General features: G+C 37.6%; 1 protein-coding gene and 1 long non-coding RNA gene across 4 annotated transcripts; one reads left to right on the top strand and one right to left on the bottom strand.

The window, feature by feature from the left end:
• The first annotated feature begins 1123 nt into the window (after positions 1 to 1123).
• Positions 1124 to 11057, top strand: chst3a (carbohydrate (chondroitin 6) sulfotransferase 3a). 3 transcript variants are annotated; one of them, XM_017463060.3, is made up of 4 exons: positions 1124 to 1598; positions 7462 to 7633; positions 7866 to 8871; positions 10882 to 11057. In XM_017463060.3, exons 2-4 carry the CDS (start codon positions 7491 to 7493, stop codon positions 10939 to 10941), a joined length of 1209 nt encoding a protein of 402 aa, XP_017318549.1. In that variant the 5' UTR covers positions 1124 to 1598; positions 7462 to 7490; the 3' UTR covers positions 10942 to 11057. The 3 variants fall into 3 exon arrangements, with proteins under 3 accessions (XP_017318549.1, XP_017318548.1, XP_017318547.1); XM_017463059.3 differs by lacking the exon at positions 10882 to 11057 and having other exon boundaries at positions 1125 to 1293; positions 1416 to 1598; positions 7866 to 9987; XM_017463058.3 differs by lacking the exon at positions 10882 to 11057 and having other exon boundaries at positions 1125 to 1598; positions 7866 to 9987.
• A 14422-nt stretch (positions 11058 to 25479) lies between these two features.
• Positions 25480 to 26443, bottom strand: LOC108262762 (uncharacterized). Its single transcript, XR_001812008.3, has 2 exons — positions 26216 to 26443; positions 25480 to 25974 (listed from the first exon to the last, which is right to left on the bottom strand). It is a non-coding gene; the product is annotated as an uncharacterized LOC108262762 (long non-coding RNA).
• Between the last annotated feature and the right edge of the window lie 685 nt (positions 26444 to 27128).

Below are 27128 nucleotides of genomic sequence, written 5' to 3'. Positions count from 1 at the left end.
ACAGAGGGGGGCTGCAGAGTGCTGAAGTGTGTAGCCTGTAAAATTGCCTATCCTGTGTTGCATCACTCATGTCACTATAATATTCCAAACTTCCTCTAGAGCAAACATCAGCACAAGAGCTGTGTGTTGGAAACTTCATGAATTGGGTTTCCGTGGCCATGCGGCTGCACACAAGCCTAACATCATTATGCACAATGCTGTGCGTGGGCAGGAGTTGTTTAAAACACACTGCCACTGGACTCTGGAGCAGTGGACAGTGTTCTCTGGAATGATGAAATGATTAATTGTACTGTATGCTTTCAACTTTGTTGTAACTGTTTGGGAAGGTACCTACCTGTTCCAGTATGACTGTGCCCCTGTGCACAATACAAGGTCCATAAAGACATGGTTTGGATGAACTCCAGTCGTCTGCATAGATCCCTGAGCCCACCCAAGCCCATTGAACAGCTTTGGTAACGTCGATTAGCCAGGCCTTCTCGTCCAACATCGGTGCCTGACCTCACAAATCCTGTTTTGATTGAATAGGTACAAATTCCCCCAGACACACTCCAAAATCTCACAGAAAGCCTTCCCACCCTGTTGAAAAGAAGAAAGAAAAAAAAACAACAGACACCATAACAGAAATTCTAATGGTTTACACTACAAATACCACTACAAACCATCAGCTAATGATTAAAACCATTACAATTACCATTATTGGTCCTTAATAGTATCCACTAGACATAACATGACACCAATAGAAGGCAACAGATTACCAGTAGAGATCCACAGGGACCATTTCAGTTTCATTAAAGCCAATACAAGTCCCATTATAACCATTAAACCCATTACAAATTCTCTGAGGGTTTCTATGTTTTTTTTTTCCTTCAGCAGGGCAGAAGGCTTGGTTTTGGAATGGCGTGTTTCATATCATTATATAGGATGTGATGGTCAAGTCTCTACTCAGTTTTGGCCATATAGTGTATGTAGCAATGTATTAAAAAGATTTCACAGTGGTCACCTCACCTCACAATTGTGTAATGAACTAACAAAGAAAGCAGTATATTTACAGTTGACACATGAAAAGTGGCAGATGCACTTTCCTCAAAATTTTGGAGGGTGGGATGTGGGCGTGGCGCAAGTCCACCCCTCTTTACCCCTCCAGCTCCCCCGAATCTATACGTGGAAAATCATCTTGAACAGAAACAGAGCATCTCTTGTGAGCACCGCCACGAGGGGCTTCATACCACGTGACTGCGCTGTAAACCATCTCAACACCGAACCTAGAGATCACTTTCTTTTCCCTACAAGGATGTGAGAAATTCTGGATTACTTTCCAGCTTGCGTGGATCCGTAATATCTTCATACGTTTTAACCTTAATGTTTAATCAGGGTCCATTCAGAAAACTTTTTTGTTTGGGTTTTTTTTGTACCAGGGCAATCGAGCAGTCGACGTGATCACGCTGAACTTTCTTTTCACGCTTTCTCTTCACGCGTGTAGTTTCACAAGTTCCACTTGTGAGAGCACGTGGAGTTTGCAGTGTGCGGAGAGCGCGCGTGCGGCAGCGCAATGAGTCATGAAACGTCTCGCAGCGTCCAGAGCGTCTGAATGGAGAAAGGTATGACTACACAGAAAACTTTCAGACCTCAAACAGGAGGTAGTTTTGAAGCTTTAGTGAGTCCTAATTAGTAAAAGCCCTTTCGTGAAATCAGTGGTCTACTGGTTTTAAGTATTCCTAACACTTGTCAAAACATTACACCTATTCACAATAGTGTTAATAAGCCTAATGTAGCTAATAGTCATAGCGACATTCTCACATTCCTACGTATTTTACGTTTAACTAACATATTCATACTGAACATTAAGCTATTGAAAACGGAAATCTCTTCGAAGAAGTCTATGACAAACACTTATATGTTCCCGAATTTGCTTTTACTGTTCAACGGGATTGTAGAGATGTAGTGTTTGATATGGACCAAAAACAGTGTGCCTATTCTAACTCCATATATATATATATATATATATATATATATATATATATATATATATATATATATATATATATATATATATATATATATAAGCTACACATGGTTTGTACAAGCCTTTCTATAAAAAGTCAGGCAATATATATACCCGGTTTACTCAGTTTATTACCCCACTCATTACTTTGAATTAAATTAATTGATGTGATTTATAAAAGAATGTTTGATTTAAAGTTTTTTTATTTACCTATCTTATGTGTGGCAGGTTATTCAGTATATAGGTCTACATATACAGTGGGGTCCAAAAGTCTGAGAGCACACTGGATATCTGGGATTCTTTTTAATTTAAAACTTGAAATAAACAGAACATGCACCCTGTCCAGGGTGTACCCCGCCTTGAGCCCGATGCTTCCTGGGATTAGCTCCAGGTTCCCCCGCGACCCTGAAGAAGGAGTAAGCGGTAGAAGATGGATGGATGGATGGATGGATAAACAGAACATCTTTGAATTTTGAAAATTTTAAAGCAAAAAGAACACAAAACTATGCAGTATTCAAGATGTTGCACAATTTCTAGGTCACTGTTTACAATTAAGCAAAGTTGTGATATTGACCATGTTAACCATGACCATGAGTCCTTCCATTGTTCAGATGACACACTAATGAATTTGATCTAAAGTAGGCGTACATAAGGGGCGCACGGTGGCTTAGTGGTTAGCACGTTCGCCTCACGCCACCAGGGTTGGGGCTTCAATTTCTGCCGATGCCCTGTGTGTGTGGAGTTTACATGTTCTCCCCGTGCTGTGGGGGTTTCCCCCGGGTACTCCAATTTCCTCCCACAGTCCAAAGACATGCATGGTAGGCTGATTGGCATGTCTAAAGTGTCTGTAGTGTATGAATGGGTGTGTGTATGTGATTGTGCTCTGTGATGGATTGGCACTCTGTCCAGGGTGTACCCTGTGTTGTGCCCAATGCTCCCTGGGATAGGCTCCAGGTTTCCCGTGACCCTGAAGGATAAGCGGTGTAGAAGATGGATGGCTGGATCATAAGGTTTTGCACAAACTTGTGGAGTCTGTGTCAGCTCGAGTGCGCACATTGGGACATACCAAATACCAAGAAACTCTGAAATTATTTAAATATTTCTAAGATTTTACTTTTCCCTCAAGTTATTGTTGATAATATCTTTTGTAATGAAAACCTTTGAGTTAAATTGAAAAAGAATGCCAAGCAGAAGTATTTTCACTAATGGTCTCAGACTTTTGGAACCAACTGTATATTAAATGATTGCAGGGATTCAGTGGTGAAAATTCAGCTTGCTAATTCAGACCAGTATTTCATGTCATTTGAGAATATTATTTATATATACATATTTTATATAAATAAATATTACATTTATTTATACAGATAAATGACATCATTTCAGCATGACTTACATTCACTGTTGCTGGTTCTCCCAGTGCATCCTTTCTGAAATATAATTGAAACACTGTCATAAATTAGTGCAGGTAGTAGTTCGTGTGGGCTTCCTCCGGTTCCTCCAGGTTCTTCAAACCTACACGTGGCTATTCTAATTGGTGCCTAGGTGTGAATGAAGATGTGAATGTCTGTGTGCATGGTGCCCTGGTGCCCTGACTGTTGTCCCATCCAGGATGTATTCCTTGTTCACACCTAATACTCTGGATCCACCACAACCCTGTCCATTATAAAGTGCGTGAATTAATGAATGAATATTATAAATCAGTATCAAATTTGTTTGTACTGTGGTTCATAAATGCTTGGTATATATGTATCTTTGAAGTACCAACTGAATAAAACAAAAAAGTCAACAATAAATACAGCTAATGCAGCAAAATAATAGCTGAATATGGACTGTAAGCACTGATGTTTGAAACATCAGTTTGCTTCTATGTGCTTGTATAGGCTTCCTGCCATCTCTCTCAATACCTCCTCTGCTATAGTGTTCCCCTGGCACAGCTGCACATTGTGGGCCCAAGCAGCATCAGTGAGCCTGTCACTGCTGATTGTGGATTTATATTGCACGAGAACTCCCACTAAACAGTGCCTGTCTCCCAGGATGTGCCATCACGCACTGCTGAACCACAAAGCACTCAATAATGAAACAAGACAAAAACACAGAGCTGAAACATGCTTCTCATAGAGCTAAATCACACTCATAGAGCTTACACCTTTGTTACTGATTCTTGTTTTTGCGCTGTGTGGCATGTTTCTTGACATATAATAGCAATGACATATACAAAGTAATAACAAACAAATAGAGCTTTACCACATTCTGACTACTTTCTGACCATTGCAAAATTAGTATAAATATGAGTACTATTAACACTTAACATCTAGCAGTTAATTTTAAAATGTTATGTTTTCTGATAAAGCCTAATTTTGTTATGTGTTTTTATTTTATTGAGGTTATTAAACAGTGTAATTGCATAAATAACTGAATGATCATGTTTCTTAGTCTTCCCTTTGCATATCATGCCACTTTCAGTCTATGAGAGCAGCAGTTAATGTAATTTGTATGGGAATAATAAACAGAGTGATGTCCGTTTCTGCTTCAGCAGATCATCAGATTTGTCAAATGCTCCAGTGGGTTTTGAATATGTAAAGATCTCAGCTAAGACACCACTGCTGACAGTTTGATTGCTATAACATAATAAGCTCACATAACTGGTTTATATTTACTTACAGTGCAAACTATCATTCACTGCCGGCCTGAAAATTGTGTCTTTTCCTAAATGATATGCTTTGTGCAGCTAATTTACTTACTTGATGGACCCAAATAGTGGAAAGATTCTGCTTACATTTTGTCTGACGGTTGGTATGATTGAAAACATTTTACATTTGACAGCATACTACACACACACTTCGTATACTGTTGCAAACAGATGTTAAAAGACAAAGGGACTGGTTAGAAATTCCAGTGTTTTTGAAAAACAATAATACATTTGGTCCATATCAAAATACTTTGTTTTTCAAAAAGAGTTGCTGTGATGGTAAGCGATGGATAGTTATTTTTGTTTGTGTAATTTATATAGATTTTTGGTTATCTGGTGGACACAGTGGTTTAGTAGTTAGCACGCTTACCTTGGTCCTCCAGGGTTGGAAGTTTCATTCCCGCCTCTGCCCTGTGTGCTCAGAGTTTGCGTGTTCTCCCCGTGCTTCGGGGGTTTCCTCCGGGTACTCTGGTTTCCTCCCCAATTCCAAAGACATGCATTGATTGGCATTTCCAAATTGTCTACAGTGTGTGAATGGGCGTGTGAGTGTGTGTGCAGTTGTGCCCTGCGATGGGTTGGCACCCTGTCCAGGATGTCCCCCATTGTTGTGCCCTGAGTTTCGTGGGATAGGCTCCAGGGGGTGTATTATAGAAAGATCCTAACTTTAGAATCCTATCTTATCTGTTTGGTATCGATGGAAATTTCAACTAGGACCTCATTTAGGACAAAAGCTATTACAGAATAACATTTCATGAGTGCATTATCTTATCTTAACTACAGATAGGAAAAGGGTATTACAGAAGCATCCTAACATGACAAAAAATCCTAAAAAGTGTCTTAATTTTAGGATAACCAACCTGGTGTTAACTTTAGGATAACCCCACTAGTGTCCTTATTTAAAACTTATCTGAAAGCTTACGATAACAGTCACATTACAATAGCCATGTGAGAGAATGGTTACATGTATTAATGATACAAGAACTGTGATGTTTGATGGTACAAAGATTTTTGTTGCTTTGACAACAAAACACTGATAAATAATTACAGACTTCCATGAAATATGATAATGTAGTTAGCACCAAAATTGTGACCAACATTACAGAAGCTAACGAACCATCACGGAAGCATTACCAGTCATAGTTCAAGTGATTTTACTATTCAACATACTCCATTTTAATGAAAATTTACTTCACAGTTGTAGTTGGTTGCTTGATAACAGACCTGAGAGCTGATTATCGAACTCGATGGACCAGTTTAAGATTTCTTAACTAGAGATAAGATTTTGTAGGATAAGATAAGAATCTTAAATCAAGTTAAGATTGGCTTCTGTAATATGAATTTGTGAATAATCCTAATTTAACTTATCAGATCTTAACTTAAGACTTAAGATAGAACGTTTCTGTAATACGCCCCCAGGCTCCCCGCAACCCTGTGTAGGATAAGCGCTACAGAAAATGGATGGATGTTTGTTATCTGAGAACAAACAGTTAACATTTCAGAACTCATCTGTAGACAAAGTAGGCAATGCATTTTAAGGCTGCCAACATCTTAAAAACTGGCCTTTCTAGTAATATCTCTGGTGTAGTTTTTTTTTTCGTTTTGTAGAAAACTCCATAGATTTATAGCCACCAGTTAAAATTATAGGTTGTGCATTAATAAATGAAACATTTATTGATTGGAAAATTGCTGTGGTATAAGTGAAATAATATACTTTGGGACATGCTGTTATGGGAAAATAATCAACCGCTTTATGTCAGGCTCTATAACACCACCTCTTCTTTGATTATTTGTCTATAACAGTACATCGTAAAGTGTTTCTTTCCTTACTTATTTAATTTTGCTTTGTCATAAGAGTAACCGATAATACTGAGTGCTTACACAATAACCATATTAAATAATATACAATACCAGTATACCAGTATAATATGCATACAATGCGTACAATTTTAGTAATAATAGTAGGCAGCTCAGTAATCAGTCAATTTAATATTAGCAGTGAAGCTGCAATGAAAATATTGATTTTCAGAAATCGCAAAAATGTCACATTTTTATAAATTACATCAATAAAACAAAAATGGGGATCTTGGATCTCGATTCTTTTCATTCTCAGAAGTCATCAATGCCTAAGAGTAAACTTGATTAAAAATCTTAAACATTAATACAACTATCTGCTAGGTCCGACTAAAGGCATTTCTTAAATTTTAAGAAGATAGTTCATTAACAGCTAGTGCCTTTTACATTTATCATTTATCTTTTAGATTTATCTAGAAAATTTCTAGCAAAACATTCAACACATTCTCCTACACTGTAGTCAGTGGCAGCGCATGCCACTGCATGTGAGTCTTACTGTAGAACTCACAGCTCGTGTTCTCGTGGCCTGTTCTTTATTAACAGAGCTCGTAGGGCGGTGCCACAGTTATATTGTCTTCAGCTGAATATACTCAAGTCTTTACAAAAGTCATTGTGTCCTGTTGAAGGCATTTCAGCTCACTGCTATTAGTGGGAAGGTGATGACAGTAGTTGCTATTTATTGGATCTGGAGGAACAAAGCTCAGATTGTCTCACTGTGATGGGTCTCTTACCTGTGCTAAATAGTCATGAATCTCTCAATGTTAGCCGTCTAATTTTTAACACACAAGCAGCTGGTTAGCTTATTTTCTGTATTTTGCATAGCGGGTACTCTGATCCACTCTGTACAATGCAATGCAACATACAGTATACAGAATGTGAACAAGAAGAAGATATTTTCAAATTGTGTGGTTTGCTGCAGGTCAACTGTACGTCATGTCCTGACATGAGATGAACCTGAATAGCTACACATACAGACTGTGGAGAGATTTCCAAACAGAAACCTATTCAAGAATGAGGAATAAATATGTTATCCTCATCATCTGCATTGTGGCCCTCGTCATCATTGAAAAGGAAAACAATATTATCTCAAGGTGAGCTCTTTGAGCTTAGCTTAATACTTGGTAATTTACAATACAATATTCAGGTATTATGATCAATTATTCAGTAACTACACTGAAACTAAACAGTAAAATTATGTAGTTCTGAGAGTGAGAACCCATTCATGGGTCCTGGAAGATTAAATGGTTAAATGCTATTGTTCAAATATAGTGGATATAAAAGATTTCTTCATAATTTGTGAATAAGATTTTCTGTCTCTTCCAGGGTCTCTGAAAAGCTCACACACAAACAGACACAACAAACCCCTCTTTCATTATTCAATGGCTCCAGTTTGGATGACAGTGAGATGAGTGTAAATTCCACACAGCTTGTAGATACAGACCAGGCTGGTCATAAGCACATTCTCTTATTGGCCACCACTCGCACTGGATCCTCCTTTGTAGGTGAGTTTTTTAACCAGCTGGGCACCAACATGTTCTACCTGTTTGAGCCACTGTGGCATGTAGAGCGGACACTTTCGCAGGACACAGGGATCCCCAATTCCAACATCTCATCCATTGCATATCGAGATGTGCTGCTAAGCCTATTCTTGTGCAACTTCTCACTGCTGGAGAGCTTCATCAACCCACCTCCTCTAGAGCATGTCACTCCAGCTCTGTTCCGCCGTGAGTCCAGCATGGCTCTGTGTGAGGAGCAGGTGTGCACGCCAGTGCAGAAGAAAGTTTTTGAGAGATATCGTTGCAGAACACGCCGCTGTGGCCCTCTCAACTTCACCTTGGCCTCACAGTCCTGTCTGAGAAAGAAGCACAGGGCTATCAAGACGGTTAGAATCCGGCAGCTGGATTCGCTCCGTTTGCTAGTTGAAGATCCTAGACTGGATATTAAGGTCATTCAGCTGGTGAGAGACCCCCGTGCTGTCCTGGCCTCAAGAATGGTAGCCTTCTCTAGCAAATACCAGACTTGGAAAAGTTGGGCAGCAAATGGAGAGGTACCCACTGATGATGAAGAAGTGAAAAGGCTTCAAGGAAATTGCAATCAAATCCGTGAGTCCGCCGAGCTGGGCTTGAGCCAACCGGATTGGCTGGAAAATCGCTACATGCTTGTGCGCTATGAGGACATTGCCAGATACCCCATGCAGAAAGCGGCTGAGATGTACAGGTTTACCGGGATCCCATTCACTGCACAGGCAAGGGAATGGATCATTAAGAACACACATGCTGCAGAGGTTGCCAGTGGAGTGTACTCTACACAGAAGAACTCTTCAGAGCAGGTAGAAAAGTGGCGTTTCAGTATACCCTTCAAATTAGCCCAAGCTGTGCAAGAGGTCTGTGGGCCGACTATGGAACTATTTGGATATCGATTTGTTGACAGTGAGGAGACACTAGTTAATAGGTCTATTAGTTTGCTTGAAGAAAAACAGTTTAATGTATCATATGTTACAGATTATAACTCATAGTTTTCGTAGGAGAGTAGTGTTATACATTTTAAACAGAGCAGTGAATGTATTTCAGATGCATATGTACCACACTGGAGCACAGATGTTGCATGCCTTCAGCGCTTACCTCATGGTTTAGCTTTAATCAAAGTGCATTCAGTTTGGTTCGACTAATTAAGATATTAAATGATTAATTCTTTGTATTTGCTGGTGTGGTTGAAAAGGAATTTTATTTGTATAAGTAAATTAGGTTGTTGTTTTTAGTCCTGGAGATGCTTTTAGTCAAACATCTTTACCCAAGTTGTTTTTGTATCTTTCATAGTTTCTTTTACAACTTCTTTTAAAATGTGCGTTTACTGTTTGTGTTCTGAACACAAAATGAAGTCAAAGCCAGAGAAATTAGATTTTTACACAAGACTAATGGATACTAGATACAATGTCAAAGGAGGAACTGTTAAACAGTTAATAGGGTGAAATTTTAACAAGGCTTCCCTTAAAGCAATTGTTATAAACTTGATTTCTGGTTTCTGCTGCCAGACAGGTAAAGTACTGTTAACTTTTGGATAAAATGTGCTTGATGGTATGATTGGGTATACAGTATGTACAATGGGGAGAATGGGATTATAATGAAAGGGTTAATAAATAATACATAAATTAAATTAAATAATACTTGTAGGAGGTTCATTTAATAATATTAGAAGACAATGATCCAGGACGACTGGAGTTTTGATGTATGAATATAATGCTGGCTCTTTCAAGTACATTAAAGAGTAAATTGTAATACAAGTCATACAACATATAAACCAAAACTCCACATCTGACTGAAGATCATGACTTCGTACAAATTGACAGTACTTGTGTATTTATGACTGTTGTTTACAAATAAATTGAAATGAGTGTGAATCAGCATTGTGAATTGTCCTTTGAGTCTAAAACAGTGGATGAATCAGCAGATATTTTGGATGTGCTTTAAAATCGGAAGGAAATTATCAATGATTCAAATGACCTGGCGATTTTATACAAAAAAAGAATTTATAAATCCCTGACCTGGGTCCTTATCCGAATATTTAATATTTGTCTTAGCAACTGCTATGAGAACATGTTTGTTTCTGTATCAAACTCAGTTCTGTACTAAAATCATATTAACCAGACTTTAAGTTAAATGTTTAATTATTAGAGATGCATAACTAAGTGTGTATGACTAGTTCTGCCATGCAATACAGGTTATGGTTTCACTGCTCTTAAACACCAGGACAATTTAGTTAATGGTTAATTAGCTGATTTGTGTTGGATTAGGAAAAGCACAAAAGTGCACACAAGAAGTGGAATTTAAAACCAGGAACATTATAATTGGAGAAATTGTGGAGGGACTAAATGATTCCAGATGACTAGAGTTAGATTAAGGTGGGGGTGAAGGTGGGGACCATGGTGATGCAACCATTTTGAATATGTAGCAATATTTTTATGGTGTGCCTCGTCTTAAGAAACCTGTAAAATCAGATTCTAGCTGTGTCAGAAATTCCCCAAGAATCCATGGAACATTAATCATTCTGTGTTTAAAAATGACCTCATAAAGGAGCAAGTGTAATAAAAGACGGGGCGACCAGTGAAGTCAAACATCACTAACTGTTTTTCTTTTCTTTTCCATGGATGTTTTTCTTGAACTCAGTTTCTGCTGTCTAGAGAATACTTCACTTCACTATCTTATAAGGCCGTATTGTGCATACAGGCAGGCTCGCGGGACACATGGCTTCTTGTGTGTGTGTGTGTGTGTGTGTGTGTGTGTGTGTGTGTGTGTGTGTGTGTGTGTGTGTGTGTGTGTGTGTGTGCGTGCTGTGTTCTCAGGACATGCTGCACCCTCTCTCAGAGCTGTTCGGAGCAAATTGTGGCTCACCCAGCTGCTGAACAGCTCTTTCATACAGCCCCTCTCCCCACTGCCTCCACAGCACACAGACCTTCCTATTCAACACTCAGCAGCACCAGAAACCTGTGACACACACTGGCAGTCTGTGAAGAAGACATGCACAATCAATTGAATTACAGTTTATTAGTAAGTAGATTATTAATGAATGGAATTGTGACATAAATGGTGTCACATAAATGTCTTGCTACAAACCAGTTCAGTAACAGATTTAAACATTTCAAAAGAAATTGTAGTGGTTAAAAAATGACACAAAGTAGTTTATGTGTAAGCAAAAGACTGGGCCCAAGTCTAACAGAGGGTTTTATTAGTAATGCTAATATTTTGGTCATAGCTGGCAGCACTTGTATTTTTTTTTTTTTTTAAACTTCAGTGCTTTTCCTGAGCTTTCCACAGGGACAGAGAGAGTGACGCTGGCCTGACTAATGGGGGAAGAGAGAACATTTAGTCTACATTTACTCCGAGGGCCTCAGCTGCCTGTATAAAGAAGCCTTGTCTTCATTCGATTAACATCAGAGAACTCATAGATATACCTACTGATACAATTTAACTAAATATAACTATATCAGAATGATTGGCTCATTTCAAAAGTGGGTACAGTTTATATAAAATTAATATTACACACAATAATTCAAGGCTTCCACTGAGTCCCTGTATTTGAATTGAAACCCGGTGGCCTGAAAAGAGTCAGTGTGCCATTCTTTCCACGGGGATTTCACCAAACATTAACTGTGGATGTGCTAATAATTTTTAAATCTGTGTTCTGCATAATAAATCGAACTATTTAACCAAATGTTTTTATGTTCAAATAAAGCTATATGTTTAAGCTCAAAATATCACTCCACATATACTCTTAGAAAATTTAGAATGCTTAAAGCTTATTCAGTTGTCCCTCTGGAGAAGCCCTTAAAGGTTCTATGTAGAAACCTACTGTGTTTCCTTAATGTCTTTCCCTTACCGTTAAGGATCTAACAAACCCTTAAAAATAATTCCCACCTTTTTCCTAAGAGTGTGTTATTAATTTGATATATTCATGAAGAGTGCCAATAATTCTAGTGCTGACTCTATACTAAGTACATTACAACAGGGGCTGTTCATTGGATCTCTTTACAGTAAGAAATGCAAGTCAAGACAATTTTTTTTTTGTTCATTTTATTTGCAATGCAGAATTTGGGATTTCTAGATTTCAGTGATGAGAGACTTTAAAAGCCGTGGCCCTAAAAATCAGTGATGTCACTGCTACCATTGTTTGCTGTTGCCTTGTCAGAAATCTTAACAGGAATAAGATTTACTCTCTTGAAACATTAAACCCCCTCCACCATCAGTTAGCTATATTTCCCATAACTTCTGAAGCTCTTTGGTTGTACAGCATAAGTTTGTCCATCTGAAATGTCCTTACCACAAATTTCGATCTGAAAAGTCCTTATTGATGCATGCCCTGAGCAGCTGTAGGTTAAAATGATATTCATCATGTTTATCAAAGTCCATTTTTGGCCCTTTGCAAAATAGTACAAAGAGCCATTGTACAGTTCAAATCAATACCAGTAATCGACCAGCAGAGGGCAGTGGCGTTCTTCCTGTCTGCCTTTCAAACAAATGCAACCCACGTTTTGGTTTTGTTCTTGTTTTACAACACATGGGCTCAAAATCATGATAAATTATGAATGACTAAAAGGCAAGGGTTTCGGTTAGTGTTCCTTACAGCATCATTCATATAAAATAAATAAAATCAACCTTGTTAGTCAGAATTCAGAAAGAAATGGTAGGATGGGTAAATTATTAACTCTTGAAAAATATCTGCATGTGACAGTATATTCACTTTTCCCCTACTTAATATTACTGAGTGTGTGTATATGTTTACAAAAGTGGCTGAAGGGACTTCAGTGACCTGTACAATAGGTTTAAAGATCTCTCTCTCTCTCTCTCTCTCTCTCTCTCTCTCTCTCTCTCTCTCTCTCTGTGTGTGTGTGTGTGTGTGTGTGTGTGAGAGAGAGAGAGAGAGAGAGAGAGAGAGAGAGAGAGAGATAGAGAAAAAGAGAGAAAGAGAACCATGACCACTTCCTGAGTGAATGTAAGAAGAATCCTGTCTTTAATGAGTGTTAGGCCTAGCACTAATCCACAGTTAATGGCAGACACACAGAGCTGACCTCTCCTTTCATCCTGTCTCTAATATGTAGACCACACTCACTGTTAAACACTGCTCACTACATACTGTATATATTCTACACCCAGTGAATTTTGTTGATAAGTGGTTATTCACCTAGCACAAATATCTGATAAAACACTAAAAAAACAACAGTGCACTTCTTTTAAATGTGATTTCATTCCCTCTATTCTTGAAAGAGTTTTGACTTACTGGTAATATCCTATATGCCTCTGGCCAATGCTTTTGGAGAACAATTGCATGTGTGTGATCTTTGAGGAGTGACTTGGTATCAAAGAAAACAGAGAGCATGCAGAGGAGTGCTCCTGTGAGTCAGCCAAAACCAGCCTTTGTCAAATATTTCCCCTCACATCTGAACTCACTGATACATAAATTACTTGCACTGTTGCTTTGAACTGTTTACAAGAGTGGCAAAAGTCTGTCTCCCTGAGCGTTTCACAGTGACCTCATCCTCTTTTATAATGAATACTATCAAAACCAACTGATACAAATGACTTTCCTTTCAAATTACTTTTCATTCCTGAATCATAAGTCAGTAGGAAATATGTTTTATGTTTTAAGAGCTTCGTAGCTATATTTTCTTTGGTGATATATTTATAAATAGTTGAATGTTAAAAGATGGTTGGCAATACATGGTGGAGATTAGCTGGTGTGAGAAGAAAATATTCAGAGTATAAGCAGAGAATTAGGTGCTGATTGGAAGCAGCCTGGCCATGCGAGCGCTGATGGGAGGCCATCCACTCCCAGCAGACCTCAGTGCTTTCCCAAGCTGCCACGCTCCACCTCCGAACCCTCCCACCACAGCACATCCAGGGGGACGACTCTTATGAATATTTCAAACACAGATAAGAAACCGGGCACTGAGAGGTCAGTCATGCTTCAAATCAGGTCAGTATGCAGGCTGAGGCTACAATTAAAGTCTTTACTTATATTTTTTTCAATATCTATAGGTGTATCAGAATTTCTGTATACTTTTCTGTTTTTGCATTTACAGAAGATTACATAATGAAAATAAACTAAAACAAAGAATATACAACACATACAGTATAGCCTCGATTAATGTGTACTCGGATACTACATTTAATTTCCATTGCTATCAGAAGCATAAAGTTTTCACTCCAAAAGTAGCACTATAGCAGGATATATATATATATATATATATATATATATATATATATATATATATATATATATATACACAGTATCTCACAAAAGTGAGTACACCCCTCACATTTTTGTAAATATTTGATTATATCTTCTCATGTGACAACACTGAAGAAATGACACTTTGCTACAATGTAAAGTAGTGAGTGTACAGCTTGTGTAACAGTGTACATTTGCTGTCCCCTCAAATTAACTCAACACACAGCGAATTAATGTTTAAACCGCTGGCAACAAAAGTGAGTACACCCCTAAGTGAAAATGTCCAAATTGGGCCCAAAGTGTCAAAATTTTCTGTGGCCACCATTATTTTCCAGCACTGCCTTAACCCTCTGGGGCATGTAGTTCACCAGCGCTTCACAGGTTGCTACTGGTGTCCTCTTCCACTCCTCCATGACGACATCACGGATGTCGACTCCACCTTCTCATTGAGGATGCCCCACAGATGCTCAATAGGGTTTAGGTCTGGAGACATGCTTGACCAGTCCATCACCTTCACCCTCAGCTTCTTTAGCAAGGCAGTGTTCGCCTTGGAGTTGTGTTTGGGGTCGTTATCATGCTGGAATACTGCCCTGCGGCCATCTCCGAATGGAGCGGATTATGCTCTGCTTCAGTATGTCACAGTACATGTTGGCATTCATGGTTCCCTCACTGAACTATAGCTCCCTTGTGCCGGCAGCACTCATGCAGCCCAAGACCTTGACACTCCCACCACCATGCTTGACTGTAGGCAAGACACACTTGTCTTTGTACTGCACCTGGTTGCCGCCACACACACTTGACACCATCTGAACCAAATAAGTTTTTTTGGTCTCATCAGACCACAGGACATGGTTCCAGTAATCCATGTCCTTAGTCTTCTTGTCTTCAGCAAACTGTTTGCAGGCTTTCTTGTGCATCATCTTTAGAAGAGGCTTCCTTCTGGGATGACAGCCATGCAAACCAATTTGATGCAGTGTGCGGTGTATGGTATGAGCACTGACAGGCTGACCCCCCACCCCTTCAACCTCTGCAGCAATGCTGGCAGCACTCATACGTCTATTTCCCAAAGACAACCTCTGGATATGACGCTGAGCACGTGCACTCAACTTCTTTGGTCGACCATGGCGAGGCCTGTTCTGAGTGGAAACTGTCCTGTTAAACTGCTGTATGGTCTTGACCACCGTGCTGCAGCTCAGTGTCAGGGTCTTTGCAATCTTCTTATAGCCTAGGTCATCTTTATGTAGAGCAACAATTCTTTTTATCAGATTCTCAGAGAGTTCTTTGCCATGAGGTGCCATGTTGAACTTCTAGTGACCAGTATGAGGGAGTGTGAAAGCGATGACATCAAATTTAACACACCTGCTCCCCATTCACACCTGAGACCTTGTAACACTAACAAGTCACATGACACTGGGAAGGGAAAATGGCTAATTGGGCCCAATTTAGACATTTTCTCTTAGGGGTCTACTCACTTTTGTTGCCAGCGGTTTAGACATTAATGGCTGTGTGTTGAGTTATTTTGAGGGGACAGCAAATTTACACTGTTATACAAGCTGTACACTCACTACTTTACATTGCAGCAAATTTCTTCAGTGTTGTCACATTAAAAGATATAATCAAATACAAATATTTACAAAAATGTGAGGGGTGTACTCACTTTTGTGAGATACTGTGTGTATATATATATATATATATATATATATATATATATATATATATATATATATATATATATATATATATATATATATATACACATACTCACACAACACGCGCACACACGTGCACACACACACACACACACCGATCAGCCATAATATTAAAACCACCTGCCTAATATTGTGTAGGTCCACCTTGTGCTACCAAAACAGCTTTGACCCTTCGAGGCATGGACTCCACAAGACAAGTGTGCCACCAAAGCAGGATCCTTTAAGTCCTGTAAGTTGTGAGTTGGGGCCTCCATTGATCAGACTTGTTTGTCCAGCACATCTCACAGATGCTCGGTCAGATTGAGAGCTGGGGAATTTGGAGGCCAAGTCAACACCTTGAACTCTTTGTCATGTTCCTCAAATCATTCCTGAACTATTTTTGCAGTGTGGCAGGGCGCATTATACTGCTGAAAGAAGCCACTGCCATTAGGAAATACCATTGCCATGAAAGGGTGTACTTTGTCTGCTACAATGTTTAGGTAGGTGGTACATGTCAAACTAACATCCACAGAAATTTCAGAACCCAAGATTTCCAGCAGAACATTGCCCAGAGCATCACACTGCTTCCACTTCCCATAGTTCATCCTGGTACAATCTCTTCCCCAGGTAAGTGATGCATACTGTCCACATGATGTAAAAGAAATTGTGATTCATCAGACCAGGCCACCTTCTTCCATTGCTCTATGGTCCAGTTCTGATGCCCATGTGTCCATTGTAGATGCTTTCAGCTGTGGGTTGCTGTCAACATGTGCACTCTGACCAGTCTGCAGCTACACAGCCCCATATGCAGCAAGCTACAATGCACTGTGTGTTCTGACACCTTTCTATCATAGCCAGCATTAACTTTTTCAGCAATGTGTCCTTCTGTGAAATTAGACCAGACAGGTTAGCCTTTGCTCCCCACAAGCATTAAGGAGCCTTATGTGCCCATGACCCTGTTGCTGATTCACCGGTTGTCCTTCCTTGGGCCACTTTTGGTAGGTACTAACCACTGCATACTGAGAACTCCCCACAAGACCTGCTGTTTTGGAGATACTCTCCTCTGACCCAGTCATCTAGCCATCACAATTTGGCCCACAATTTGTTGCTCAGATCCTTATGCTTGCTCATTTTTCCTGCTTTCAGCACATCAACTATGAGAACTGACTTTTCACTTGCTGCCTGATATATCCCACCCTTTGTCGGTTGCCGAATGAGATAATGAGATAATCAATGTTATTCGCTTCACCTGTCGGTGGTTTTAATGTTATGGTATATATATATATATATATATATATATATATATATATATATATATATATATATATATATATATATATAATACACACACACACACACACACACACACACACACATATATATATGTATATATATATATATATATATATATATATATATATATATATATATATTTATACATACATACATATAAAATTAATTAATTGTATTTCATTTAATGACATTTATTTACATCTAGATGTGTTAAACAACTTAGAACATAGCACCATTTGTTTGAACCCACCCATTTATCAAGTGCTTAAAACTTTGGAACATGTTTTTTAGATCCATTGCTTAAACAATTAATAGCTCTGAATGTCTTCTCTTGGTTTGAGGCCTGTGTTTCAGCTGTGAAAACTGCATTTGTTGTTAAAAAAAAAGGATTAACCAACATGAAGACCAGAGCGCTGTCTATGGGAGAAAAGCAAGCCATTTTGAAGCTGAGAAAAGAGATAAATCAATCAGAGCCATTGCACAAGCATTTGACATAGCCAATACAATTTGGAATGTCCTGAAAAAGAAAGAAACCACTGATGTACTAACAACCAGACATTGAAACGGTTGGCCAAGGAAAACAACAGCAGTTGACAACAGAAACATTGTGAGAACTGTGAAGAAAAACCCCAAAACTCTCAGTGCATCTTCAACACCTCCACAGGGAAGAGGGGAAGGTATTATGATCCACAGCTCAAAGAAGACTTTGAGAGCAGAAATATAGAGGCCATACTACAAGATGCAAACCACTCATCAGCAGTAAGAATTGGAAGGCCAGATTGAAATTCACAAAGAAATACAGAGATGAGCCACAAAAGTTCTGCAACTAAGATTAACCTCTACCAACATGATGGCAGGGCCTTCACAAAAGAAAAATGCAACAGTGTGGTGATGTCAGTGGTTTGCTGGCTTGATGCAGTTATTGCAAGCAAGGGATATGCAACCAAATATTAAGTGTTACTTACTTTAATTTACTTTAATATTATCTGTTCAAATACTTATTACAATACTTATATAATAATGTAGTGCTATTAAACTGATATTAAATCCCACATCTTTAATAATATCAATACTCACATAACCCTTTAATTATAGAAGAGCACTGGCATCCCCATAGGAAACTGACATTTCTAATCCATTATATTGTTCCACAGTAGTGACTACTTGTCGATCATCTGTTTCTTAAACTGTGCACCTTCACTGCTGATTTTTTTTTCTGTAACATGAGACGCTGTACATCTGCGTGTGTCTGAATGAAGCAGCACTTCACATAGACCCTATCACTTACACACGCCTGCACCCACCATTGTGCTGCAGACCAGCAGCTGCCATACACTCGTGGGCCCCAGAGAGGCCTGCTTACACTCTTAATTCTTCCCACAATGGTGGGAACAAAAAATATGTATACATGGCATTACTTGACCTGTTACATGTAGAGCATATTTGATACATATACTTCCACATTCCACCTTTCACATACAATGAGCACACACAAATAGACACACAGTGCTCTTTAACCCTATAAGGTTTAAGCCAAAGCCTAAAAGTTGCTATGTGTACAGATCCTTTTCAAGAACAGCAACAAGTAAAACAACAACAACAATATTAATAACAATAATAATAATGATGATGATAATAATAATAATTATGTGTATGTATGTATGTATATATATATATATATATATATATATATATATATATATATATATATATATATATATATATATATATATATATATATATATATATATATATATATATATATATATATACACTTACCAACCACCATGAGGCTGGTTTGAGTATTTTAGAATCTACTGACCTCCTCTGATTTCACACTTAACAGTTTCTAAAGTTTACACAGAAAGGTGAGGAAAAACTATACCCACTCTTTACAACTGTGGCGAGCAGAAAAGCATCTCTGAATGCACAACATGCCAAACCCTGAGGTGAATGGGTTACAACAGCAAAAGTCCAATATATAAATATATATATAAAATATATAAAATATTAGGCATAGTGGGCCCACGTTTGTCAAAACTGGACAGTTGAAGATTAGAAAAATACCAGGTGATGTTTCCACAATATTCAACTGTCTAGTTTTAGTAACACAGTGTAGCCTCAGATTCCTGTCTTGAACCAATGTGGCCTTCTGCTGTTGTAGGCAATGTGGACTTCTGCTGCCTCAAGATTTGACTTTTTGTGGATTCTGAGAAGGTTTTGTGCTGGCCATTGATGACCAGTCTGGACATTCTCCTTTGACTGCTCCAATCAACAAGGTGTTTCTGCCTGTAAGACTGCTGCTTAACTCAAAGTGGCCCATCTGCCACCAACATCCATGCCACGGCCAAAGTCACTGAAATCATAACCCCCCCAAAATTCTGATGTTTGATGTGAACTTTACCTCAAGTTCTTGCCCTGTATCTGCATGATTTCAAGCATTGCACTGCTGCCTGATAATTGGCTTCAAATTGAATAGTAGCATAAATTAGCTGGTGTACAGGTGTTCCAGGTAAAGGTGTAGCCATGAGATTCCAAAACATTGTATATCATGTGTTTGAGCAAACTTAGTTGGCATACAATAATACATGACTGACAAGCCGGAACCAAACCGATTTTTACTGCTCTTTTAAATGCATGCTGTAATCTGTGCGTCTTTGTTCTTATCCAGGAACATTAAGGATTAGTAAAGGAGCACTGATGATTGCTGTAATGAATATTTGATATATACTGTGTTAAAAAGAAAAAAGCACGAGGAAGATGAGTAGTCGAAAGAGTGCCAGCTAATTAGAAACAGTTTGTATACATTTTGGCAGTGTAAAAGGTGTCAAACTCACATCACCACAGCCCACAGGCTTATATGGCCCATTAAGCCATTTAACATTTATTAGGCTCCCTTGAAAATGATAGTGTTGAAAGCTAACTTTTAACTACCAAAATTTGTTTATGTGTCCACCAAAATATTTTAAGGCATTACCATAGGGTATACACTTGCACATAGTTGTACTTCATAGCTAGTAAGACATTTACATGCTGCTACATAATGTGCACTGATAGTTATGTGATTAAGCGCAGAAAAATACTGAATAATATGGACAATATCTGATTCTGAGAGTATCTGATTAGATTTCAATTAAACATGTGAAGACGTCACTTTTTTCGAGGACCAGAATGTTCCAGTGGACTTTCTCATTTGTGTCACTCAGTGAGGTCAACATTTGCTTCCATAAATAATACACTTTTTTTTTTTTTTTGTAAATGTCTGACATGTCATACTATCCCTAAGCTGTGTGTATCTGCTGACCTGTCAGTCACTCATGTGGGAGTGCCGTCTCAGGTTGCATGAGCTATGATTAGCCATTTCATGACTATTTGTTCTGCTTCTGCAATATTTATGCCCTCTGTAATAGATATATCATAACAGTGTGTTTTGTTCCATGTGAATGTGTGAGGGAATCCCACTCTGGCCTTCCTGAGAGAATGTCTATTACCTCAGTTAGAAACCCTTGAAATTTTAATTATTCAACCACTGGTTCATGTATATTTCAGCATAATCAGTGGTAATAGGTGGAGCTCTTCTCTTGAATAGGCCAGCAAATGAAATGGCATGTCCAAGATAGTCCAAGATACTGTAGTATGTGCTTTCTACATCTATGGTAAACAGCCTTTTATTTTTGCACTAAATAATTTAGAACTTTTATGTCAAAGGAGATAACAATAGTATTTTTGTAAATTTAGCCTTTTTTTTCTTTTCTTTTTTATTTTTTTAAGTTCTATTTAATGTACACTAAACATAAATGCGAGCTCAGTTCAGGAGATTATTTAAACATAAACAGTAGATATTTTCTTTCTTGGTTCTATTTTATCTTTAGTGGCTGTGGAAAACTATTATGTTAGCATCACGCACAAGGAGAATTGTGTCATCCTTGCCTTCAACATCCCAATGGTAGCTCTTAAGCAGAGTTATTTTCAAGGCCAAGTCCCTCCCTAATTAGTTAGCACATAGACATATAGTGATTATCACTCCTGGGGGATTGATAATGGCAATACTAGAAGCTTAAATCTTTTTTTATTCCTGCCAGAGCAACGTCTGTGTGTAAGTCAGAAAGTTTCCTTGACACATTAGGAAAACAAACCCAGACCAGAGCCATTTCTCAGTGTTGCAGGCTTTGATATGTAGTTTATTGAAACTTTAATTAACACGGAAATACACTGGCAGGGTTACAGGGGAAATCTCCTGCAAGCAAAATGAACCTTCTAATTCTTTCACAGGGGATTACCTATTTGAAATGTTTCCCATTCTGCTATAATAATACACCAGTCAACTGCAGAGTTTTTTCTAAAATAAGCTGTGTTTTTGACCTTCAGGATTTATACCTACAGAAACACACAAATATTTGTATTTTCCCCCCATACGCAACAAGTATCATAAACAGAAAAAAAAAAACAAAAAAAAAACAATTTGTTCTCATAAGTGAGTCATAGGAGTCTGTGCTTGGACTGGCCCAAGAGCCAAATAGCCAAATAGCACTTCCACTATTTATAGTGCCTCAGGTTAGAGAGGCCCAACCCAAACAAGGCTCTGTCTCTCTGTCTCTATATAAATGACACTCAATTCTGCACCTGAAATATCTGCATTTTAGTTTAGACAGATGAGGAGTCAGAGGTGTTTGCAAACCTCTCTTAAGTGAATTTGGTCAGAATAAGTTTCTACACAGACAGCAGAGATATTTATTTCATTGTGATTAATCACAATTTACTGACAGCAAGCCTGACTATTGTTCTCTTCTTCTCTAGAAGAATCATCACAAAATACAAACACAAATACAAATATAAATACAAATATAAAGCTTGTACATATTATTTTATGTGTATACAATATTACTGAACAAGATTTGTTCCATTTCTTAGGAATTTTTTGTAATAATGACAAAAAAGATACAGGGATATCAAAGATAAATCAATCTTGATTTATGATAAATATTTGATAACCATATTTTTACAGAAGCGTTCTGGTAACCAAATCCATGCACTGAACAATACAACATTTAGTGAGTGTGTTATGGAAACAAATATCATACATGGTATCCTAGCTTTTTTCTTAGTGAAGAGTATAGGCTTTCCCTGTTCACCCCCACATACACATACACACTTACACCTTGAATATAGGTGTCTATTTTTCATGGCATGATTGATGGCAGCACTTCAAGTGAATAGTAGCCAGTCTGAACTTTCATTCTTAATGCCAGGGTCAACAGTGCATCTCTACATCCCTACCTGTCACTTTAGCCCCGAGGAGACACCTAACCAGATTCCAGTCCCAATGCTTATAAACAGTGTAATCTCTCAGTTTCTGACACAGCAAATAAACACAGCACACAGTTAAAACCCAGCAACTCAATATCCTACTTCCTTCCTTTGTGTGTAGCTGACAGGTTTTAGTGCGGCACAGCCGAAAGAGAAATAAAAGAGAGCCTGCTTTACAGGTAACAGGACAAAAGTCACTGCTTTGTAGAGACATCACACAGGTTAAGTGCACAAAGTCTCGCTACTGACAAGTGAATTTAAAGAAACATGGCATAATCTGCATTAAAATTTTCATCTTTTTATTTTCAGCATGATTATCACGCCACCAAAGTCCTAGCAACCTAGCAATATTTACTCTGATATTAACATCTGACAGTTATATATGTTTATATATGATTTATATATATAGGTATCTCTACTAATTAACAAAGTAAATAAATATTAATAAATGCAACATTATAATTATAAATAAATATCTAAATACATATAAATAACATATAAAATATAAACATAAATGCATATAACATACATAACTATAACAACACATAACTGAAAGTTTATTTAAGGTAGTAATATAAAGATAGCATTTGTTTATTAACAGAGGGATATAAAATATAGAGGAACATCAGCAATAATTTTAACATTTACATTAACACATTTACATTAATAAACATATATATGTAGAACAATCTATATTTCTATTAAATAGTATTTAATATGATTTTTTTATTGTTACATTTCAGTCATAATGGTTATAATGGTTTTATATATGAAGATTTAAAGCTGTAATCATCTGATGGCTGCTGGAATCAAAACACTAAGCCAATACAACCTTTTACTTCTTTGACTAAAAGCTTTCATTCTCCACACCATTTCAGACAAATTGACAAAAATGTTAATGAATTAACAACTCATTAATATTCACCACATGTATTTCATTACTGGAAATACAGTATAAATGTGCTTTTTTGAATTTTGTGACTGGTTGGCTTGTGTTGAATAAATATTGATCAGTTCATGTACATGCCATGCAGTTCCCAGGATGCTATGTGTTAAATCTTTTTGTTAGGTGGAAAATTGTGTGGACAGGGTAAGTCCACTCTGTCTCTTCTCCACACCCCTAAGGGGCAGCAGAAGACTGTGCAATGAGGTCTCTGCAATCCACCCAGCACTTCTCCTAAAATTAATGGTTAATGCTAAATGCTTGATGGCAGCTGTTTAATATTTTATATTATTATATTGAAGGAGCAAATTGGGTGTAATATTGTATACATCTCACAGTGATTATGCCATAAAACAATAGAACAAACTATTCACAATATTATGTGACTTTGCCCTTAGATTTGGTTATTACTATAAACTTTAACCTGTAAAGATTATATCTGATTATGTAGAAGTATTCCTTATGATTTATATAACATCCCGTTGTTAATTTAAAAGTGATAATGTATTAAAAAACAAACAAAACAAACAAACAAAAAAGAAATACTGTAGAATTTTCCATTGTACAGACATAACAAGGCCAATTCAAGCAGTTTACACCATTACAAAAGTTGAAGTCTTAAGATAATAATAATGATAATAATGATAATAATAATAATAATAATAATAATAATAATAATAATAATAATAATAATAATAACTACTACTTGCACACAGCGCACACATATGCATGTACATTTAGAAACTACTACATATCAACAACAGAGACTTTCCCATTCTTTCAGCCTAACTCGATTAAGTGAAGGAGGACAGATATGGGCTAGTGTGTGTGTGGGCTCTATACAAAGGCACAAAGATGTGCTCTAGTTCAAGGCTATCATGTGAATTGTTGTTCATATAAAAAAAAAAAAAAATGGAATGAGTCAGAAGTTTTGCGATAAGTGACAAAGCGGGCGCTGCCTCGAATTCCACTGTGGGATGCAACACAATTTAATAAAGAGAGGAGGTCTTGAGAGAAAAAGTGTGACGTGAAGGTTAGCTGGAGGTCTCCCTCTAGATGAAAGTGGGAACTCTCTCTCCCACTGCTGTCAGCACTTTTTAATGTGAACTTTGTTATTGATTGGCGGCTCTGGCCAGGTTTTCCCTAAACTTTCCCAGCCTGCATGTCAGCTACACCCTTCCACTCATCTAGCACTCTCGCTATGTTAATACTCCCTTCCAAATCGAGGCTTTCACACAAAATTTTAACACCAAACACTCAAAGTGGCATAATAAATTAGACAGAGTGAAATATGCATCAAGAAAAAGTAGACTCTAATGCAACCGATCTAAACTCTAATACAATACAATAAAAATAAAATAATAACATTAATACAATAAAAGGGAACAGAATTTAACACTGAATTCCAGAAAAAAAAGGATGTCTGATTCAGAAGCTAGAAAATACTTATCGTAACAAAGATTTTCTTATTCTTTATTCATTTTAGAACTGATTACTGTCTAGATCTCATTTCCTCAAGTAATTATTAAAACTCCTGGAGAATTTGTGTAGTCTACTCATAGCTGCACATTGTATATGGAGTTTAACGTGCGACCTTTGTCTAAACAGCAATATAAAAAAATGTCAGAGCAAACATTGAAAGACGCATACACTCATTTCATATAAAGGTCAGAAATTCAATCACACTGCCCTAAAGTATTTCACTAATAAAGTATGTACAAGCAACTCAGTTTCTGACTTTATAATGATTTGCTGAATTCTTCTGCAAACTAGTTTTGTTATGATTAAATCAGATTTCTGTAAGTGTGAGAAAGGACAACAATTAATGAATTTATTTATTTTTATTAAATTTTTTTTGGTTGTTTAAGTAAATTTAATTTAAAAAGCCTTTATTTGTTTGCTTATTGGCTTTCTTTGTTTGTTTGGAAAAAAAATATATAATAATTAAAAGATTATTGAGCACTAAGCTTTATTTAACTTAACACCAGATGAATCTACCAGAATTGGTTCATAACTCAAATACTATTGAACAGTTTAGTTCTCACAAAGATGAAAACTTAAACTTTATTATTAGCTATGCACAGATCTCCAAGGAAAACTTTTTTACTAACCACAATCTGTAGTATATGTTGATTCCTTTCACTAGGTGCTCCAAAGCATAAAGCCTCAAATCTAGTAAACTGTAAAGCTGTACAGAATATCCTCCTTTCACAGACTCTTAAACGCATAGCAGTTTCCAGTTTTTGTTACTGTTTTATTAGACTAATATCAACTGGAGTAAATAAAATGCTGCATAAATGGACGTTTTAAATAGTATCAGGGAAGTGAAGAGGGAGAAAAATAATATGCAAACACAGAGATGGCTGAGGCAAGAGTTAAAAAAAGAAAAGAAAACAAGAACTGAACTTGAGCTGAAACAAACGGCCTCGTTAATGCACTGTCACAGATTTCATTAGCCAGTCTGACCATGGTGGCGGCGCTATAAATCAGAGAATGAGAGAGAGAGAGAGAGAGAGAGAGAGAGAGAGAGAGAGAGAGAGAGAGAGAGAGAGAGAGAGAGATGTTCTTTGTTGAGTCTTAAAAGAAGTGATTAATATGTGTAAAAACATAAACACAAATGCGATACTGAAAAAAGAAGAGTGCAGTAAGTTAATATGCTAATTCTTTAGGCTAAGTGTTCCAGTAGGTTCACAGTATTTTAAAGACAGCAAGTGTCCTACCTGCCTGTATGTATGCTGGAGGCAGGAGTCGGTATGTGGATCAGAAGATTTAAGAAGAAGGCTTATACAAACACACACACACACACACACACACACACACACACACACACACACACACACACACACACACACACCACAATCCAGCGGTCAGGAGCAGTAGGCAGCCTGGTAGAACTCCCGGGGCTTGTGAATCCAAGCTGAACTTTGGAGCAGCCTCTTAACAGATGGCATGAGTGGCTAAACTCGCTGACTGGTCCTGCACAAGCACTCTGCTGTACAGAGACTGCAGCTTTGTCGTCAGATTAAATCTTTTCATTGTTATGGTCAGTATCAGCTCGAAAATGCTCTAACTCCTGGGTACCCTGATGCACTACTCTGTGTTTCAGCTTATTACCACATATAAATGAAAGCCATTTACCCCTGTTAATGTTGCCAGTTTTACTAATAAATGTAATTAGAGACAAATGAATTTGTTGTGCTGTTAACTTCATGGAGAGCCTCCTGTTTTGGGAGTAGGTGTTGTTTAAACTCTAGTATTTATAGCTAAAAGAGGCACTCCATATTCACATGCCCTGGAGACATTATTTCTGCCCTGAACTCTAATTGATCTGAGACATAGTCCTTAGGGACCGGGCTAAATCTCTGAGCCTCAGGGATAAAACCTATTAAAACTACATGTCTATCACTACATCAAGCCAACTGCAGGGCCACAAATGCTCTAAGAAGTGCTTTCACAAAAAAAAACAAAAAAAACAAAAAAGAAACAGCCATAAACTGACAATAAATGTTTGTGAGCCATGTGCAAAAGCCTCTTCTGTATTTCTCATGAATGTGGTTCATAACAAAACTGGTATTTATAATGCTCTGCAAGATTCAATGTGCAATTTAGACTTCTGACAAGAAATCTAAAGGA

This window comes from Ictalurus punctatus, chromosome 3 (assembly GCF_001660625.3).
Source record: "Ictalurus punctatus breed USDA103 chromosome 3, Coco_2.0, whole genome shotgun sequence".
Lineage (NCBI taxonomy): Eukaryota > Metazoa > Chordata > Actinopteri > Siluriformes > Ictaluridae > Ictalurus > Ictalurus punctatus.
Note: the sequence above shows the minus strand (reverse complement) of the source record. Positions and strands in the feature narration are given on the sequence as shown.